This window comes from Arvicanthis niloticus, chromosome 9 (assembly GCF_011762505.2).
Source record: "Arvicanthis niloticus isolate mArvNil1 chromosome 9, mArvNil1.pat.X, whole genome shotgun sequence".
Lineage (NCBI taxonomy): Eukaryota > Metazoa > Chordata > Mammalia > Rodentia > Muridae > Arvicanthis > Arvicanthis niloticus.
In genome coordinates, this window is record NC_047666.1 from 13,540,000 (window position 1) to 13,561,738 (window position 21,739).

General features: G+C 41.9%; 1 protein-coding gene across 4 annotated transcripts in view; it reads right to left on the minus strand.

The window, feature by feature from the left end:
- Positions 1 to 21,739, minus strand: part of Kcmf1 (potassium channel modulatory factor 1) — a 61,940-nt gene that overhangs the window by 12,952 nt on the left and 27,249 nt on the right. For all 4 annotated transcript variants that reach the window (XM_034511693.2, XM_076939924.1, XM_076939925.1 and 1 more), the window contains exons 2-3: positions 11,507 to 11,674; positions 8,665 to 8,804 (exon numbers count right to left, since the gene is read on the minus strand). In XM_034511693.2, coding sequence (XP_034367584.1) covers positions 8,665 to 8,804; positions 11,507 to 11,674 — 308 coding nt within the window. The remainder of the gene's footprint in view (positions 1 to 8,664; positions 8,805 to 11,506; positions 11,675 to 21,739) is intronic.

Consider the following 21,739-nt stretch of genomic DNA (forward strand, 5'->3'; position numbering starts at 1 on the left):
TTACAAACTGTGAACTCTTCCCTAGAAATCCAGGCCACCTGGTGCCATTCTTGTGTTCTGAAATGCTGGCAGTGATCCACTTACTTAACTTTCTAGGTGCTTCTGCGGTGTCTAGTTAGATTATAAGCTTTTTTGTTTTGGAGACCACCTATTTCTTCTTTCTTTCTTTCCTCCCCCTTTCCCTCCCTCCCTCCGTGTGTGGGCGTGATGTGTGATATGGAGAGCATGTTGCCATAGTGTGTTGTGTGCAGGTCAGAGGCCAGCTTTGAAGAGTGGTTCTCTTCGTAAGAAATTTCTGGTCTAGCTGGTCTACAGAGGTCCACCTGCCTCTGCCTCTAGAGTGCTTAAGGTGTTTGCCACCACTCCCTGCCAGAAATTTCTTACGAAGGCTGAGAGAAAAACACATTGCATGGTGGGATTTAAATGAGTTCCAGGACAACCAGAGCTACACAAAGAAACTGTCTTAGGAGGAGATTGGGATGTAAAGCAAAGAAAACCAAGACTCCCCCACAATTGAGTATTTATGCTCAAAATCTTTGGGTTCACTGCTAGGCTAAAGGTATTCATGGAAAGTAAGTGAAACATTCCACCTAATTTCCATAAAGATTTGGGGTAAAGAGTTACTGAGAATGAAGCCTTTACTAGAAAGGGTCATTGGCTTAGAAGCTGGCACAGAAAATGAAGAGGCCAGATTCAGAATCAAGTAGAAAATTCTGTCATGTTTGGGCCACTGGAAGTTAATACAAGTGAGAGCCTGGAAAAGAAAATCAGCCGGGCGGTGGTGGCGCACGCCTTTAATCCCAGCACTTGGGAGGCGGAGGCAGGTGGATCTCTGAGTTCGAGACCAGCCTGGTCTACAGAGTGAGTTCCAGGACAGGCAGGGATACACAGAGAAACCCTGTCTCGAAAAACCAAAAACCAACCAACTAAACAAACAAACAAAAACAAAAGAAAAATCAAGCTTCAGATGGGAACAGAGGCCTGGTCATCTTCCACAATGTAGGTTTTATACTTAGCAATCTGAGCACGCCTGAGGCACACACACGTGTCACACGGGGCCCCACTTCCTGAGGGGTAACACAAAACAGAATGGGAAAAACAAAAAGGAGGTGGAATGAAGTCAGGTGGGGTTGGAGGAGAGCCAGAGCTGTCTGTCAGGCGCACAACTGCTAGTTTTGAATGGGCCGTCACTATCCTGGTACTTAATTCCTTTACAATATGGAAAAAGTCTACACATAGGACAGGCCATTCATTCTAAAATGTGACAGCCTATCAACATGAATATTTATCATGCTCACACCACCACAAAGCACAGTAATCTCTATTATTCTTACATGAAAATCCCATTAACACATTAGTTTAAAGTTATAACAACCTGTCAACAATAAGGCTTACTGAACTGGCTTAAGTTGATGTTTCCTAAATTTGACTAAGAATATAAATCACCTGGAGAACTTGTGAAAAATGCTTTTTTCTTAAGCCTTGGAGAAAGACTGGATAGAGGTAGACCTATATTTCTGAACAAGAATCCCAGGTCTTATGGCTGTGGTAAATATGACAAATAAAGCTGAAAAACAAACAAACAAACAAACAAACAAAAACAAACCCCAAACCAAAAAAACTGCAGTATTTAAACGTCTATCTCCCAGTTAAATGAAAAACCAAATACTATTGTTACTTATATAACCAAAAAAATCCTCTCTCTCACACACATCCTTGCTATTCTTTCTGTCTCTGCTATTGTGCACATCATTCTTTTCTGTTCACCAGTCCTGCGGTTTACTTGCTGCCCTCCTGACAGCCTTTACCAAATGAGGCAAGACTCTGTACTTTCTTTGTGGTTTCTCAAATGATCACCAGCAAGCAAGTAGTTGGTGCGCATTTCAACATATGCTGTTACCAACAGACTTTTGATGTCATCATTCCACACGTAGACACTAAGTCACTACTGAATGTAGAAAACACCCTCCCCAACAACACAGGCTATCTCCCCACTGGAAAACACCTTAAGTAGAAACCTAGGAAGATAGCTCATGTCAGTAGTAAGGTGCCTTCCAGTCACAAGGATCTGAGATTGATGGCACATGCTTCTGATTTCAGTGCTGGGGAGATGGAGACAGCTGAGTTTCGGGGGCTCACTGGCTCTCTACCTTACTTATGAATTCCAGCTAGCAAAACATGTATTTTCACAAAACAAACAAAACAAAAACCCAACAACAACAAAACCCCACATGCCATAGATTCCAATTATTTTTCAGTCTCAAGCAGGTTCAAATTTCCTCTGGTTTCTTCTACCAAATACAATCACATCAGACTGTTTCTTCTCTGGGTATTATGCACAGCTTAAAAATAATGAGAGGAATTTAAATCCCACCATGCAATGTGTTTTTCTCTCAGCCTTCGTAAAAAATTTCTGGTAGGGAGTGGTGGCAAACACCTTAAGCACTCTAGAGGCAGAGGCAAGTGGACCTCTGTAGACCAGCTAGACCAGAAATTTCTTACGAAGAGAACCACTCTTCAAAGCTGGCCTTTGACCTGCACACAACACACTATGGCAACATGCTCTCCATATCACACATCACACCCACACCCACACATGGAGGGAGGGAGGGAAAAGGGGAGAGAGAGAGAGAGAGAGAGAGAGAGAGAGAGAGAGAGAGAGAGAAAACAGTTTAGAACTGCCTCTCTGATCCAGTACAAACCCAACTTTCCCTAGGGAGACTGAGCATACACTGGGAGAGCTGGGTGGGTTCTTTACCCTCATCATTCTCAGAATACTTGAAGATGCCCTCTGAACTATAACTCTTGAAAATACTACTGCTTTTTTGGTGTTGGTAATTGAAGGCAGGACTTGGTACATGCAAGCCACTTGGTCACACTTAGCTGTAGGCACCATAGTTCTGGTTAACAGGAAGTACCATAAGTCTCTTTAGAAAATATCTGAATTGAACTCCATGTATCAATTCCTCTGAAGAATGTCTGTTCAAAAGCTTATGAATTCTCAACATCATTTATTTTCTTCTGTTAGTTTCTGGTGCCACTAAGCGTCGAATGCATATCCATTCTCTGCCAACTTGTAAGGGACAGCTTTCTTGGGTATGATGATACACATTTATCCATGTCATCAGCATGGTTAGGTCTGTCAGACTTCAAAGAACCACAAGATCACCCTTTGCTTCTCAGACAAGTGTAGTGGCATGGCAGGGGAGACGTCATTTTTCTGTAGAGGAGCTGAAATGTCTACATCAAAACCAGGTCACAGTTTCCTAGTTTCCTGGCTGTAATGGTTCTTCTGTTATGTGGTCTCACTGAAGGATCCATTTCCTATCACTGTTGGCTTTCTTCTTCTCCTCCTCCTTTTTCTTCTTCAAGATTTATTTATTTTAAATATGTAAACACTGTTACTTTCTTCAGACACCAGAAGAGGGCATCAGATCCCATTAGAGATGGTTGTGAGCCACTAAATAGTTGCTGGGAATGAATTCAGGAACTCTGGAAGAACAGTTGGTGCTCTTAACTCCCCAGCCCGACTATTTTCTTCTTAACAATGCATCTTGGTTGTGTCTCTTCCTTCTGAATTATACGTCTCCTTCTCATTCTTTTCAAAACCACATCAAAATTTCAAGGCCTCTCGTAACTACTGACACTGCCCTCTCACTGAGTCAAAGAAGCTGGAGTTTGGTCCTCCCCCACACTGACATCTTTTGTACTGATTAGGTGTTACATTTGTTATTATGAAGAGCCATTATACTCAACTCCAAAAATTCTTTAACTTCAGTGAACACTTACATATATTTAAATATAATGCTTGTTCCAGGCATTGTGGTGCAGACCTTTAATTCCAGCACACGAGAGGCAAAGGCAGGTGGTTTTATTTCTATGAGTTCTAGGCCATAGTACCTGCCTCAAAAAGAAAAACAACCACTACCACCTTCCTTCACCACCTCCAATATCAAACACCCTCCCCAACTCCCTCCATGACCCTCCAGTAAGAATCCAATGCCCTCTTCTGGCTTCTGCAGACACTGCTCTCAAGCATTCACATCTGATGACTCATGCCTCATAGTTCACAGAGGCTTCAGGAAAGGATTTCTCTTTGGGCATGACAAATACTCAAGGAGATGGATGTGCTCAACCACAAGCTAAACGCTCTGCATTGTCTATGGATATGGAAGATATGGAAGCATTGTAGGGCACTCTCAGGTCCAAAGCAAACTCCAGTTCCCAATCTCCAGGCAGTTCAAATAGCCAGGAATCATAAGAGCTCAATCTGGACCACAAGAGGACTTCTGGTTAGATAAAAGCCAGCATTCCTTAGAAACATGTGAGGCCAGTTCCCCTCTAACTAAAGGAGTTGTTTCTCTTATCTCTAGCAGAAGGGACATATGGCTATCTGTAGCATCTATCAGCATATCAAAATACATGCCATCCTCCAAGCTCCTTCAGTATCACAAGTAACAAGTACCTGTTCTGTATTTATTCCATATACATGTGTATATGTGTGTTTCATATTTGAAATAGGTCTATATTTCAAAGTCCACAGAGCATCCTAGTTCTTCTTTCCTCCAAACCTACACTCCCTCCAGCTCACCGATTTCCCTCTGCACATCTACTCATTTTCCTTAGAGCCCTTCTATTCTTGCTATGTTCTCTCTATGCTCTGCTCCTGCTTCTCTCACTATGGTTTCTCTATTCTCTACCCTGATATTCCTCCCTCTCACAGATAGCCCTAGACAGTCTAGTCTGTGGGCCATACTCGGTACACTTCTCTCTCTGCTCTGGACTCTTCAAATGTTTCTTCAACAAATCTACAACAAAAACCTTCCCCTTAAGCATATACAAAGCAGTAGTCGTCAGTTTATACTTGCACCCGATCATCATCATGTATGGAAAAACTTGGGCACTATACTCTTGAACTTATAGTAGCTATGATTACTATGTTGGATCTGTCAACACTCTACCACTGAAGGGAGAGGGACTCAAACCCTGCCCTCCTTCAAGATTAATGACTGATGGGTGTGGTGGTTTGAATATGGCCCATGGGAAGTGGCACTATCAGGAGGTGTGGGCTTGCTGGGGGAAGTGTATCGCTATGTAGGCAGACTTAAAGGCCTCCTGTACTCAAGGTCTACCCAGGAAGGAAGAGAGTCCCCTCTAGGGTGCCTAAGGAGGAAAGTCTCCTTCTGGCTGGCTGCCTTAGGATCAAGATATAGAACTCTCAGTTCCTTTTCCAGCACCATGTCTTCCTGGATGCTGCCTCGCTTCCCACCAACATGATAATGGACTGAACCTCTGAAACTGTAAGCCAGCCCCAATTAAATGTTTGTCTTGGTGTTGGTCATAGTGTCTCTTCACAGCAATAAAACCCTAACTAAAACAATGGGGGGGGGGCGCGCGCACAAACATTTTCTTCTGGGGTACAGCCACTGGTAAGGTACCTATGCCCCTTTTAACAGTCCTCAGCCATATTCCTTTAGAGACCCCAATGAAACTTACTAGATCTAAAAATAATAATTAATAACATTAAGTACAGGCTGGTTGAGAAGGGGTGTGAGATGAGAGAAGATATAAGGAACTGTGATCATAACACATTATATGCACAATGAAGCCCACTATTATGTATAAATAAAACACTAGTAAAACATGTGAAAATGAGGGTTAATTCAAAATCCTATTCTCATACTTGGTGTTATACATAAATATTACCGAGACTTGGAAATACATAACCAATCTATGTCATCCTTTTGTTTTAAACTAGTAACTACCTTTACCATGTAATCTATGTCAGATGCTGCCTTTTGCTTTCTTTCCTCTTTTTTTCTTACACTGCTGGTGATCAAGCCCAAAATCTCTGTCATACTAAGCAAGTATCTGACCACTGAGCAATAGCCCCCAGCCAGGGACTCCTTTTAAAGGATTCTTGGTACACTCAAACTTAAGCTTCTTGAATGATCTTAAAATGAATATTAAGAAGGCATAGTGCGCCGGGCAGTGGTGGCGCACGCCTTTAATCCCAGCACTTGGGAGGCAGAGGCAGGCGGATTTCTGAGTTCAAGGCCAGCCTGGTCTACAGAGTGAGTTCCAGGACAGCCAAGGCTACACAGAGAAACCCTGTCTCGAAAAACCAAATAAATAAATAGATAAATAAATAAATAAATAAATAAATAAAAGAAAAAAGAAAAAAAGGCACAGTGCTACAGTTGTTCTGTAGAGTCCCAGGTTGGGAAAAGGAAGAAAAGCATAAAGGGCCACAAGATGCTATACAATTCTGTCCTCAGCAGACTCTCTTACTAGCCACATTAACTCTCAGTGAGATGCAGCAACTGTTTACAGTGACAGAGCCTCTTAGAGCCCTACGGTATTCTAAAGGAATGCTGATTCTTAGAAGACACGGGTCCTAAACCCTATATAGCCAAGTATGAATGGATGGATCTAGAGGACTCATGCAGTTACTGCTGGAAGAAAGGCACGATAATGAAGTGGGCAGTTAGAAAAAGAAAACACCATGACTGCCCATCAAAATGAAGGCATTTCCTCTTGAACTTCAGGAGTCATTTTAGAATGACTGGTTTGGGGTAGGGCAGGTGCTGCCAAGCCTGATGACCTGAGTCCAATTCAATATCCAGGACACACACAATGATGAAGGGAGCCAACTTCTACCCCTCCCCCAACCCCCAAAATAAAAACTAAAATTAAAAACAAACTAACCCAACCCCCCAAAAAACCTACAAACAACAACAAAAAACAACAAACCATTCACACACCACACACACAACCCTGTCTTGATAAAAACAAAAAACAAAACAAAACAAAAAAACCCGCATGGTTTTGCACAACACTGGGTTAAGAGGAGACATGTGCATGTTTACATGAGAGCAGGACAGCCTCACTCGAAGCCAGAGGCATGAGGTGGCACCAGCATTACTCCTTTGGAATCCACACTAGACTACAGGTCACACATGCATGCCCTGGCATGACCCCGCATCTTCACAGCAGAGGTCCTTGTCTGCTTGGTATCTTTCATTTTGAAATGTCTGGGGCTTGGTTATTGTAGTAATTTAATACTCATGCAAAAACTAAGGGCTAAGGAGGGAAAGACCCTTAAAACACAAAACAAATATGAGAAACTAGAATGGTGAGGGCTGCCCTGGGTGGGCCATGGACTGGATACTCAGGGAATGGAATGTGGGTGACTGAACAAACCTGTAAAACTGTAAATGGGGGGTATTTAGTTTTCATACTATGTAGCAGAATGGAGGGGTGCAAACAATAGTTGCTTTCCCAACAAAAACTTGGCCTTTATTTTATTCATGAAGATGAATGAGTAAACCATGGAAAGGTCTGGATTATCCAATTCTGAATACTGAATGGAAAGTGGTACAGTGAGGTTGCCCACTCAAGTAATCAAGGTACACTAGAGCCTGTTGGCTTCAAGGACCTTAGGGATATCCAGTTCTCCATAAGGGACTAACTCAGTCATCTACTTAAATAAAAAGATCCAACAGAAATGAAAATGGAAAAATGACCACAAGTTTTCTACAGCAGTTAGCATGGGGACAGTGTCAGGACTCTTTCTGCTGTGACCTGGGATGACACAAAAGGAGGCAAAGTTATCTGACAAGAAAAGAACCAACCAGAACAAACAGTGTGACAATGGTGTACTCTCAAGAGGAATTTGGTTTGAGGACCAGATGAAGTTAATCAAACCTTCAACTCTAAATCTTATGGAAATTTGAAGCAAAATTGACACTGTCCACAGGAATGAAGATTAGCCTGTTTAGAGGCCTCTGGCCAGGCTTACCATCCATGCATACCCGTCAATGTACTACCTCATTTCTCCGAATGTTACCTGTTTTAAGTACATATAGAGAATTATTTGACATGTATGAAAATTCTCCACAATCAGGATCTACAGCTGCACACCGATACTTGACTTTATCTAATGTTGGGCATCGAGAGCTGAGAACTCAGCTCTAGATCCCACGCCCACCAAGCCCACATCCCTTCCCTTCCCGTAGTCTCTCTCTCCCTTTTTGTTCTCACTCTAGTCTCCTCTGATCTGTAAACCACTATCTTGAGTGAGCTCATTTCTGAAGACTCTTTTGGGGGGTATTTATCATTGCTTAAAGTTAGAACCACAGTGACTCAGATGCAAGATAAATAAAAAATGTTCAAAGTTTTTGAGTTTAGACTTCATATTTTATTCTAGGTATTTGGCTTTTAGTAATGGGGGTATGGGGGTGGGACCAGGAAGGAAGAACTGAAAAGCACTGAGTTCTGACCTGGGAAGCTAAGATGTGATCTGATGAAATCTAAGGAAGCCCAGTGATGCACAGTCCAGGACTGCTTAGTACACGAGTTGCAGTTTCCCCCAGAAAAAGTTCCTCATAGAAGAAGAAATAAGCACAGAGCAGTAACAAGAGCCCTTTACCCAGGCAGCAGAAGGCTGGCTAGGTCGTTCCAACCCTCTCCACGGCTTTAGGGAGGCACCCTGCATGTATCCTGAAGAAATGCAGCAGCCTAGGGCTCTAAACTTTGCTGTCCACGGTAATTTGTATTACTACACAAGCAGTCCATCACACCACTTGGGAGGACGGCAGTGCCTAGTTTCAGCAACATCAGGAGGAACACAGTTCATCATTTTTAGCAAAACACTTCACCTACCACTTCTGTTGATGTTTCTGCGTGTTCAGAAGTAACATGTTCTTGAAGAGATGTTTCCGTGTAGCCCATTTTTCCACAATAGGGACAAGTAAAAGACTGTGGCTGCTCTACAGAGAAAGCTTCCCCACCATAGTACAAATCTGAAAAACAAAGTGGAATTCCATTGAGGACCTGTGCTCCTTCTCAAACACACAAACACAGCCACCGTCCCCAGCATCGGGAAGCACTGTGGCCTGATACTCTCTTATTAAGTGAGGGCTTCATTTGTTTTCTTTCTTTCTTCTTCTTCTTTTTTTTTTTTTTAAGTTAATTAATTTTGGAGACAATCTCATCTCACTGTAACTGGCTGACCTGAAACTCACAAATTTGTCTGACCCTGGTGGAATTAAATTAATTATGTGAGGGGTGCATTTAAGAGTGTGAGATTACAGTTGGAAGCCTGACTTCAATGAGGGTTTATTTATATTTTATATTTACATTTTATATTTATAAAACCTTTATTTCCACCTGAAAAATTAGGACACTCTTCTAAATTTTTTTCTCTAGATAGCAAGTAAGAAAAACAAGTGAGCACATTGCCCTAAGCCATAGTTGGAGTGTGCCCCAAAGCCTGTGGATAAATCAGTCTCTAGCCTGTGGTACTCCTGGGAAGTGGCAGAACCTGAAAGAAACAAGGCCAGGTTAAAGAAATTAAGTCAGCTGGGCAGTGGTGGCCCATACCTTTAATCTCAGCACTTGGGAGGCAGAGGCAGGTGGATTTCTGAGTTCAAGGCCAGCCTGCTCTACACAGTGAGTTCCAGGACAGCCAGGCTTACACAGAGAAACCCTGTCTCGAAAAACCAAAAAGTGTTCTTGAGATGTGTGTGTGTGTATGTAGATGTGGATATGTGTATGTGTGTACATGTGCATGTGTGCATATATATGTGTGTATACATAAGACTTGCAAGGTAGATCTCTAGTAGCCAAGGGGAAGAAAAAAAGGCAAGGACAGATGGTGGTATGTGCCTGAAATGTCAGCACCTGGAAGACAGAGGCAAGAAAATCATGAGTTCAAGGCCAAGCACAACAACAAAGCAAATCCAGGCAGCTTAAGCTGAATCGTGAGACCCTGTCTCAAAAACAAATATGCCTCAGCAAAATAAAACTCCAAACAAACAACAATAAATGTCAAAAATAAGTCTTTCTCCTAAGATGAGGAAAAAGACGAGGAAGGGTCTCTTCTCTTGCTACTTCTATTCAGTATTTCTCTGGAGGCTCTTCTGCAGTAAATTAAAAGCATCCAATGGAAAGAAAGAAAGAAAACAAATTCCTAAAACTTCACTAGGTTAGAACTAATAATACAGTTTTAGAACTAATAAGCCAATTTAGCATAGTTACATGATTTTTATAAGTTTTTAAATAACATTTATAATAACCCAAAGATAAAATCAATTTTATTTACAATAGCTGAAGAATATTTAGGAGTATGTTTAATGAAAGAAATATATTTTATTATCTGGTAACTATAGAAAAAAAATGAAAGCTCTAAAATAAATAGGTATTTTATGTTCACAGATCAGATTTTAATACCAAAATAGCAATATTCTTCAAACAAATCTATAAGCTCTACACAGTCACTATCAAAAACTAGCTGGTTTCTGTGAAAAAATGGTCAGTGTTCCTAAAATTCAGAGACGCTCAAAGGACTCAGAATGTGCAGAGCAAGTCTGAATGGGAACAATACTGAGAGACCCAGAAATTTCACAAGTTTCTGTATGCTTTGGAAGTGCAAACAGCACTGGACTGTCATGGGCAGACACAGATATGAATAGAAAAGACTCAGTCCTACAGAAGCCTTTATTTATGGTCAACTTATTTCAAGCAAAAAGAAAGCCAATTAATAAATAATAGATAGTTCAATGACCCCAGAACAACTGGATACCCTCTACCTCAACTCCAAGTGAAAAAACTAATTCTAAACCCAGCACTCAGGAGCTAGAGGCAGGAGGATCTCTGTGAGTTGAAGCCAATCTAATCACACAGTGAGACCCTGTCTCAAAAATGAAAACACCCAAAAAAAAAAAAAAAAAAAAAAAAAAAAAAAAAAAGATTCTAAGTGCATGAAAGATCTAAATCAGACACAACTGGAACCCTCAGAAGACATAGTTCCCAGTAATTTAGCTTGGGCTATATGCTTTGGATGACATCAGAACACAAAGTAATTAAAAAGAACAAACGAGGCATTTAAAAACAAAACTTCTGTACTTCAGAGTATAGCACCTAGAAAGTGAGAAGACAACAGGCTGGGAGTACATTTTTGCAAATCATCTATCTAATAAAGAACATGTATCTAATATATGAAGATTGGCTATAATTCAGCAATAAAGGCATTACATGTAATTTTTTAAAATGGGAAAAGGATCTGAACATTTTATTCAAAAATATACAAATAGCTAATAAGCCTTAAGAAAAAATGCTTGGATCATTAACTATCAGACCTGTAAATCAAAACCAATTGAGACAGCACTTCATGCCCATCAGGAAGGCTATAATCAAAGACAATAGCAAGTGTGTTGCTAGTTAAATAATCACAGGCTGAAGCAGACAGCACTCACATGCTATAGTAGCAGCATCCCAGCCTGATTTCACTGCTTATTTCCACAGGTACTCTACCTCATCCTCCACCACTTGTGGAGTTGTTCAAAGGGCTTCTTAAGAAAACTATAACCAACAGACAGAAGGACACAGAGAAGATGATTTTAGTTTGAATGAACCCTTGGAGATGCTGGTGGATATGCCATTTGTTTTGCTTTTTCATGCCCATAAAAGTCCCTTAAATGATAATTTTTCATTATGAACTTACCAAAGTCTACCCTTGTTAATATGCACTGCATCGGGTGGTCAGTTGTATGCCTTGTTGTCGTTGCCCCGCTTTCATAACAAGATGCACAAAGATCGTAATCGTAGCAAATTAAACACTTATATCTTCGGCCTCGAAAATTTCCTTTTAAACATGCATCACAGCTGACACCTATAAAACAAGAAGAAGCACCTTCAATTAGCAACTAGAAAAGGCCACTTTCTACATCAACTGTGGAAACGTCTAGGGCTCATTTGGCCCAGACAGCCTATCAAAAACCGACCAGCAAAAACAGTCAGACGCGGCAGTCCTAGCGGTGTGTAAAGTCCCTACTCAGAAAGGTCAATCCTAATGAAGATGACCTCACGTTGGTGCGGATGGAGCAAAATTAAGAGAGTCTATAGGCTACAAGGCGGTGCGATGCTACTGGGGGTAGCGGTGTCTCCAAATATTTCAAGAAATGTAAAAGCCCTTGTTAAAAAGTGCCTTGCGATCCTAGAAAAGTTGTAATTACATGATTTTTCTATAGGTTCACAGCCTATATGGCTCAAAATGCCACCAATTATCTGGCAGGTATAAAATCCTAAGAACTAAATACATTTAAACTATAACACACACAAAGAAACACCACAACCAGACTGTAAGTTCATTATCAGAAACAGACAGCAAACACTTAAATACCAATTCTTCTTCAGTTTTTGTTTTACATAGTGTCTTACTAGGAAGCCCAAGCTGGTCTTGAATTTGTGATCTTCCTGCCTCAGCCTCTAAGGTGCTGGGATTACATGTTTACAGGTGTGCACCAATTTGCCGAACTCCCAAATAACAAAGAGTCAGGGTCTGACTGTGCACCCTGGCTGACCTTGAACTCACTGAGCTCCCCTTGCCTCTGCTTCTAGAGTGCAGGGATTAAGGAGTACAACAATTCTTAGTATGTTTAAACAAAGAATAAATGAGGTGGCACTGTGGGCACTCAGGAGTGTGAGGTCAGCCTGGTCTACACAGTGAATTCCAGGTCAGCCAGGGTCACAAAGGGAGACTTTGCCTAAGGGGGAGTGGGGGATGAGGGGTAGGATACAGAGGAATAGGGTACTTCAAGAGGCAGACAGTAGATCTATAATATATCAAATGATTAGAGTTCCTTTTTTTTTGGGGGGGGGGGGGGGTTGTTTCGAGACAGGGTTTCTCTGTGTAGCCCTGGCTGTCCTGGAACTCACTCTGTAGACCAGGCTGGCCTCAAACTGAGAAATCCGTCTGCCTCTGCCTCCCAAGTGCTGGGATTAAAGGCGTGCGCCACCACCGCCCGGTAAGTTCCAATTTTTTAAAAATTTTAATTGAAAAGTCAAAGGGCAGAATTAACAATAGAAAATGCCCTTATTTACATGTGATATATTTCTTTATGCAGAAAGCTTATATAGCTGAACTCAAAATGAAATACTGGACCAGTGTGTTAGGTAAGAAAGAAAACAACAGTTTAGCTAGACAGTGAGTGGTGCTGCACACTTTAGTTCCAGCACTTCGAAAGCAGAGAGGCAGGTGAATCTCTGTGAGGCCAGCCTGGTCTACAATTCCAGGGCAGCCAGGGCTACATAGAGAAACCTTGCCTCAAAACAAACTAACAAAAAAATATATATATATATCAAACAAACAAACAGAATGAAAGAAAAAAGAAAATGGCAGCTTAACAATATATTAATAGTATTTTTTCACTCTAAAATAGGAAGGCATTCTATTTTCTTTAAAAACAATTTCTGACCCTACCTATGCTAGTCAAACTCACAGAGAAAGAAGACAGCTGGTTATCAAGGGCTGGGGAAAGCGGGGTTGAGGAGGGAGGAGGATAGGAAGTGTCTGTCTACTGGGTAGAGTTCCAGTTTGGGATGATGGGAAAATTCTATAGATGGATAATGATCATGACAACAATGTGAATATGCTTAGTGCCACAATAAAAGGTAGGTCGTGGGGCTGGAGAGATGGCTCAGTGGTTAAGAGGACTAACTGTTCTTCCAGAGGTCCTGAGTTCAATTCCCAGCAACCACATGGTGGCTCACAACCACCTGTAATGGGATCTGATGCCCTCTTCTGGTGTGTGTGAAGGCAGCTACAGTAAACTCATAAATTAAAAAAAAAAAAAAAAAAAAAAAAAAAAGGTAGGCTGTTAAAAAAAAACCAAGCTTACGAATAAATTTAATCAAAGCCTTTTATGAAGCAAATTAGTAAAAATGTATTCAAAGACATTACAAGAGTTTAAAAAATGTTAGAGGCTGAGGAGCTGGTACATGAAGGACCTGAGTTCAGATCCCTGGCACCCAGATAAAAAGTTGAGTGCAGCAAGTACACACTCACTCCCAGGAGGATTGTGGGGATTTGCTAGATAGCCAGTGGCCAGCCAATCAGTGAGCTCCAGGTTCAGCAAGGGATCCTGACTCAAAAAATAAGGTGGGGAAGAGACTGTTGACCTCTGGCTTCCACCTATGTTGTATTTGCACCAGCACGCATGCAAACATGTATGTATACACAAACCACAAAAATACACAGGGAGGAAGGAGGGATTACAGACAAACCAGGCCACTTAACATAAGAAGAAGGTCCAATAATGGATACATGCATTGAAGATGTGAAGGCAAGGTCAGAAACAGAACAGCAGGAGCAGACAATCATGGTGTTGAAAAGCGAAATACTGGGGTTAAAGATCATTGCAAAAGGAAAAAAAAAAAAAAAAAACCAACAATAACAAAAAACCTCCCCCCAGGAAAACAATATAGGGCGTGAGAGGAGGAAAGAATCTCTTCCACACACAGTCCCCACACTCAGAGGTAAATTTAGCTATATTAAAGCCAACCCTTTCTTCATATTCTAACGGGCTAGAAGTGAAAGGTCTCACAGTAGTTATGTACATTGTAACAGACCAATGTTTGGTGTTTAGAATACCTTAGAAGCTCTTACCTATTGGTAAGAAAGTAACCAACAGCAAAGTGGACCACTGTCAACCAGCACTGCAACAACAAATCCAACTACTACAGAAGAGATGCTTAATCTCATTAGTTACCAAATATAACAAAACTATCATAGCTATCATTTTACACCTAGCAAAAAGTTCTATGCTATTAAGTGCTAGAGAGACAATGAGCTGCAGAAGAAACTCAGACCTGGTCTACTTCTGTGGAAAGACACAATGATCAAGGAAATGGTGTTATCTTTTCGGGGTTTTTTGAGACAGGGTTTTTCACAGTGTAGCTCTGGCCAACCTGGAACTCATTCTCTCAAACTCAAGAGATTTGCCTGTCTCTGCCTCCTGGTTGCTAGGATTAAAGGCATGTGACACCACCACCAGAATCCAAGGCAATGCCCATAAATAATAGCATTTAATTACGGGCTTACTTATAGTATCAGAGGCTTGTCTATGGCGAGTATGGAGGCAACTGTGGTGGTTGAGAATAGTTGAGAGCTTTACATCCTGATTCCCAGGAAGACCAGTAGGCAGGTAGGAAAAAAAGTCACTGGGCCTGACAAGGGCTTTTGGAACTTCAAAGGCCACCCTGCTACATCATCCAGTGATACACCTTTTCCAAAAAAGGCTACACATACCTCCTAAGCCAAGCACTTCACCAACTGGGGTCCAAGCATGCAAACATGAGCCTACAGAGGCCACTGTCATCCAGACGGCTGCACTTCCCTTACACTGCTCCAGTCACATATTATGTCATGTTGACTAATATATATACTCCAAGAGTTCCTAACTGCTAAGCCCTCAGCTCATCTCCCCAGCAGTTCCTTTGTTTTTGAAACAGAGTCTCATTATGTAACTAACCCTGGCTGGCCTTTGCCCACCACATGCCGGAATCACAGAGCTTTGTCTACAGCTTTTTAAAGTGGGAAACTCCACTTTAAAAACAAGTTACTGTAATTTGTTTCCTGTTCATCTTAGGTCCTCTTCAAAGGACTGCATTCTTTTTCTTTTAGAAATTTACTCGGAATGTGCGTGATTTTGTTAATCAGTATTATCTCTATTAGGCCTATGTATCTTTCCAAGTGTGACTTTTTTTTTTAAAAGGAAGTTTATTATGCCATACAATAAACTGAATATTGAGTACCTCGCTGAGAACAATGCTACTAAAAATACACTAAAATAGTGCAATCTTGAATGCCTCATCAGGTAAAGACTTATGCCTGACAACCTGAGTTTGACCTCTGGAACCCATAGTGGAGAGAACTGACTTTTGAAAGTTGTCCTCTGACCTCCAGTATGTGCTGTGGCCAACACAGACACTTGGACACACACGCACATTCAGAGTAAATTTCTAAAAGAAAGAATGCAGTCCTTTGAAGAGGACCTAAGATGAACAGGAAACAAATTACAGTAACTTTGTAATTAGCAGAGTCAGGGTGACTCTGCTTAAGGAACCTAAGACAAATTTTATAGTTTCACAGGCAGAGAGTCAGGAGCAGAAAGCTTTCCTTATTTCTAGTTAAGAAATTACAAAGGAAATAAAAACTGTAATAAAATAAGATAAACAATAAAAACTGTCTTGCAAAAGGAAAAAATATTTCAGGGGTTCTCTTGCCACTGCACATATTGGAGGTCAAAGGACGACGTCTTTCCACGTCCACTTCTTGAGAAACGACCTTTCTAGGAGGCAGCACCGGAAGAGGAAGAGATGGGGCAGGAGGGCAGTGAGAAGGGTGGCCATGATCAAAGCACATATGCACAGACATTTCGACCTAGGTAAGTCATGAACTTAAGCTTCCTGCCTCAATCTCTGAACAGCTGTTCCATCAGCCCAGTTAAGAATTTCTCAAAGTAGGTGCTTATAGGTGATTCCTTTTACAGGATGTTAATCACAGACAGGGCTAGTTCTTCTAAAGCATCTTCTGTCAGTTCCAATAGAGTGGGATTTTTTCAACCCTTTGAAAACTAATGTCTATTACATTTTTCTCAAAGCTTTGCCATATTTTTTCCCATTTTAAAAAATCTACTTTTACTTTATGGGCATTGGTGTTTTTGCCTGACTGTGTATCTGTGGGCAGGTGTCAGATCTTGGAGTTACAGTTCTGAGCTGCTATGAGGGTACTTGGGTCCTCTGGAAGAGAATTCAGTGTTTTTAACTGCTGAACCATCTCTCCAGGCCCACCATCTTCTTTATCTAAAGTTTTCTCATCTGGCCTCATCCCAGCAGGTCACTGCAGAATAACAATCAATATGATTTTTAACTTTTTAAATCTTTGTCTTTTCAAACATATAAAGAAGTCTGTAAGAACCTATTCAGTACGGGAACCAATAACCTGTGGCCCCTGACATCAGCATGTACAAGCAGTGTAAAGAACACATTTATATTGATCCCAGAACTCTGCAAAGTTCAAGGATAGCCTGGTCTATAAGCCAGGGCCACATAAAGAAAGCCTGTCTCAAAGATAACAAAATCAAACCAAAATCAACAAACCCAAAGAACTAAAAGCAATAGTCCAGACCAACCAACCACCACACCATGACGACAACAACAACAAAGACATATACTGTATGTTATTTGGGGGGGAGGGGGTACAGTGGGGGCTGGAGGCTTACCTCAATGACCAATCCACTTTTAAAAAAAGATTTATTTACTTATTTATATGCATATACTGTAGCTGTGTTCAGACACACAATAGGGTATCTAATCCCATTACGGATGGTTGTGAGCCACCATGTGGGTGGCTGGGAATTGAACTCAGGACCTCTGGAAGAGAAGTCAATGCTCTTAACTACTGAGTCATGTCTTCCGCCCAAACCTCTCCCCACTTAAAAAAAAAAAAAAAAAAAAAAGACAAAGTCCTTGAATAAACCCAGAGTGCATTAGAGACCCACCAGTCCCTGCCTTCCCTCACCCTGACCCCAGCCCCGGGATTATCTTTTACAAGTGCTAGTGATTCAAACTCGAGTCCTTGTACTTGCAAGGCAGACAGGCATTTTTACCAAAATGGAGCCATCTCTCCAGCCTCCACTCCATGTAAAATTTAAAACATACAACGATACTACACCACTGTGTTTGGTTATATACATGTGTGGATACTAAATCATGCACAGCGAGAATCCAATACCAGCAGGAAGAGGGAGAACCCTGCGACATCAACAAAGGGTGCAACTTGAGTGGAAGAGCACCTGCACAGCATGCAGAAGGCCTAGGTTCAATACCCTACTACCACAGAACAACACGAGAGCACGAAGTGCAGTTGTATGTGCAGTACTGTACTGGCCTCTATGGTTTAAACTGTCTCACCAGCACTGGGGAGATACACTGCCTCATCTCTGTCTGGAGGAATTTTTAAGAAGCCTTTGTTTCCGTTTTTTGTTTGTTTGTTGTTTTTCCTAGACAAGGTCTCGTTCTGTAGCCCAGGCTGGCCTCAAACTCAGAGATCCTTCTGTGTCTGCCTGCCATGTGCTGGGATTAAAGTGCTCAGAAGCTTTGTTTCTGTAGTGGTGGGGGTGGAACCAGGCAACCAAGTCTATGTCAGAGCAAAAGATGATGTTTGATGACAGAAGGACTGGTTTATAACGAGACATAAACAGGTAAAACAGTTCACCTGGCAAACTTATTCATTAAAACGACGGTTGTTTTTTTGTTTTGGGTCCCCAGAATTGGATTCTGAACCTCGCACTTGTGTAATTCTTGTAGGAACTAGTCAAGTTTCCAGGACACTGAGTAGCTCTTCCAAGCAGACGAGAGCCAGGTATGCTAGGAAACCTAGACAGTGTGAAGACTGCTTGAGCACAGCAGCCGGCATCGTCATCATCTGGCTGACGACACAGCAGCAGGCCCACAGCTGAGGCTGTTCACATGCGTCTGCCAGCCAAATGTGTCAGCAAACAACCTAAAGTAAAACACCATCTGGATCCCCCGATCCCCTCGCTGGAGTGCCTTGGCCTACTGGCCAAAACTTTTAAACTGTGTTTCTTTTAAAAATGAAAGCAATAACGGAAAGAAAGAAAAGCAGATGTCTCTGATGTACTTAATACAAGCAGGCCACAGAAAAGACACTGTTAGCACACTGCTTTTAATGCTATCTGAGCTAAAAACAACTGAATTATGCATTTGAGACCAATTTTTGGTCAAGTTCCTTCTACTACATTACAAGAATATTTTTTTCCTGGTCTGTGTTAAGAGACATTTTACTTAATGTAGCCTCTCTCTGTCATGATTCTGTAAAAAGCAGTCCCCCAATACTTTCTACTAGAATTCTAACACTAAAATTCAATGCCAAGGTCCTTTCTTCCATGTTTTCTACACACAAAAAAAGTTATTATAAAACCCACCATGCACACTGTCAACCACAGTCTTCCCTTCTAGGCTAACTCATCTGCAGTCTAACAATCTTCCAAAACCCCACCTTCAGCATTCTATCGTTGACTCCAGTTTCTTCACCGAGTTCACATGAGGAGGAACTGACGGCAGAGGCAGACTTCGCCAAGCTCTAGACAGAAGGAGGCATGGCTGATGCACGAGCAGTGAGTGTCCACTCATCTGCACTGTCTACACCAACTAAAAAGAAACTGAGCAGGGGTGATGGCTGGCACACATCTGTAACTGCAGCTCATGGGGTCAAACAGCTTGGATGGGAGAGAACCTCTCCACAGCAGGATTCTCTCCTCTTTCCTTAAGAGCACGGGAACTAAAGCAGGTACAGGTTCCCGTTAGGACTGTTTCCTGTTCTAAGCCTACCCTTCCGGATCCCCCAGCACCATCACAGTAATGGTATTGGAAGTTGTAACAATGGGATGGGTGTAAAAGCCACTAGCAGATACTGTTACTCACTCCTGCCCCCCCCCCCCGTGGGGTGGGGCACGACAATGATGACGACTCAGAATGCTCAGGATACCCAAGTTAGGAAACTCTGGGCTGGGATCTTCCAATTTAGCTATCCAGATTCCTCAGGCTGCTGCTTTCTGGTCTGTAATTGTCAATGGGAGGCCCAGAGAGGGAAAGACAGAAAGAGGTGAGTATCTATCTCTTTAGTAGCAGAAGTAAGGCCAACATTCCCTTTCCAACAATGTCTAAAACCACTAAACCAGTGGTTCTCAATCTGTGGGTGTCACCCCCTTTCAAAGGCCTCACCTAAGACCCCTGGAAAACACAGATATTTACATTACAATTCACAGTAGCACAGCTATGAAATAGCAATGAAGTAACTTTATGGTTGGGGATCACTACAACATGAGGAACTGTATGAAAGGGTCACGGCATTAAGAGGTTGCTCTACACTGTCCTATGGAATAACAGCAGTGTACACTCACTGGCAGCTAGGTCGGCCCAGTGAGAACTAGCAATGAGGACACTAGGAAGCCCTGAAGCTCGGCTCCTGAAGACACCATCATCCCAGGGACTGAGGAACAACATCAGCTCAAGACTCCCAGTTCTACAGGGAAGATCTACAAACCACGAGGGAGCATGTCCAAACCAGACAGGAGAGTCAGGTGCGGTGGCCACAGCCTCACAAGAGCCAAGCCCGTCTGGCCAAGTCTACACAAGCAAGTTCCAAAACCTTTACCAACATTGGGTGAGCATCCACACTGACAAAAGCCAATGTCAACCAGAAAAAAAAATGAAGCATGAAAAAAAAAAAAATCTTCCCTATAGTAGATGTAACTAAGATTCCAATTCTTACTTCATTAGGTCAATTACTTAAATGTACCCTTAAAGTTAAACTCAGTCCCTCAATGTCACTGGACACATTTAAGGACTCATGCAGTAGTACTATGACTGCTGCGTCAGACCCTGAAGTACTGGACAATGGTATCTGAGAATATGAATCACAATTTTGTGAAAGTAAGGTATAGAACTGTCTCAAGAACTTATCTTACTCCTTCCAACAACTCTTAAAATTTTGCAATAATGTTGGGGAAAAAATTTCACAAGGGTAAAGAGAATGAAATGTCACAAAATTTGAAACTAGACAGTAGAATTAAGAAAGTGGAAAAAGCTGAATCCTAGTCCTGAAACAGAAAACATCAGAAACTCAAATTAAAATCGACACCCAACAAAACTCCTGCACTGCACAGCGTGACGTGCTCCCCCAACCAGGGAAGCCGATGAAAGGGCATAGGCAGGGGCGTCCTAAGCTGCACTTCTCCAAAATCATGTTCTACTTTAAATGGAGAGCAGTTTATCACTAAAGAGCAAAAATCAGAGACTTTCTGATCAGGCAAGCTCAAAGCATCATTGACAAAAGAATAAGGTATGTAACTATAGTCAAACGGTGATTAAGTCACTGGGAAGGTCAAAGGAAAAGGACAAGGATGGGGCTGGAGAGATGGCTCAGCAGTTAAGAGCACTGATTACTCTACCAGAGGTCATAAGTTCAATTCCCAGCAACCACATGATGGCTTATAACCATTTGGAATGGGATCTGATGCCCTCTTCTGGTGTGTCTGAAGACAGCTACAGTGTACTCACAAGAAAAATGAAAAGAACAAGATGAAGGGGAAGAATATGGGAGTTGGGAGGAGGGGGAGAGAGAAAGAGAGAGAATGGATATGGGTGAATAAAACACCAAAGGAGAAACTGATCTAGTCCAGGACTTCCAATAGTGCAACTGGCAGATAGAAAAGTGCCCTCTAGGGCTGGAGAGAAGGCTCAATGGTTAAGAAAACTAACAGGAAGACAGTGAAGTAGCAGGTGATAGCCACATATAAGGTTGACAGTTCCACATAGGAGACACAGAGGGCTGGAGGGTGGAACTTGGTAGCAGAGCACTTTGTCTAGAACATAGGAGACCATACCTTCATTCCCCAGCACTAGAAGCCAATCAAGAAGATAAAAACCAACGTCTGACCTAGAGTGACCTAGAGTGATGTTCATCACCCAGATCCCAAAGCCATGGCATTATTCTACTGTTTACTGAAGTGCAACAAACAGAAACAGACACAAATCATTTTCACAACAGGCGCACAACAGACGAAACTTCATTTCACAAGGCAAACATACCCAGTGTAATGAATGGTCTGGATGCAGACATTACCAGAACCTTAAACCTCTACACTCCATTCTATTAACTACCTCAGTTTACTACAGCGAGCACCCTAGACTAGCCCGGCTTTCTTTACATGTATCCACATGCACACATGAATCACTGGTAACACTTTCATAGTCAATGACAGACACCTGGGGTAGCTTAAAAGTCTGCAATGAGAGCACTTAGCTCAGATCTGGCTCAATTCAAACAAGGTGATGTTCTTCTTGTTTCACCATTCACACTGCAAATCAG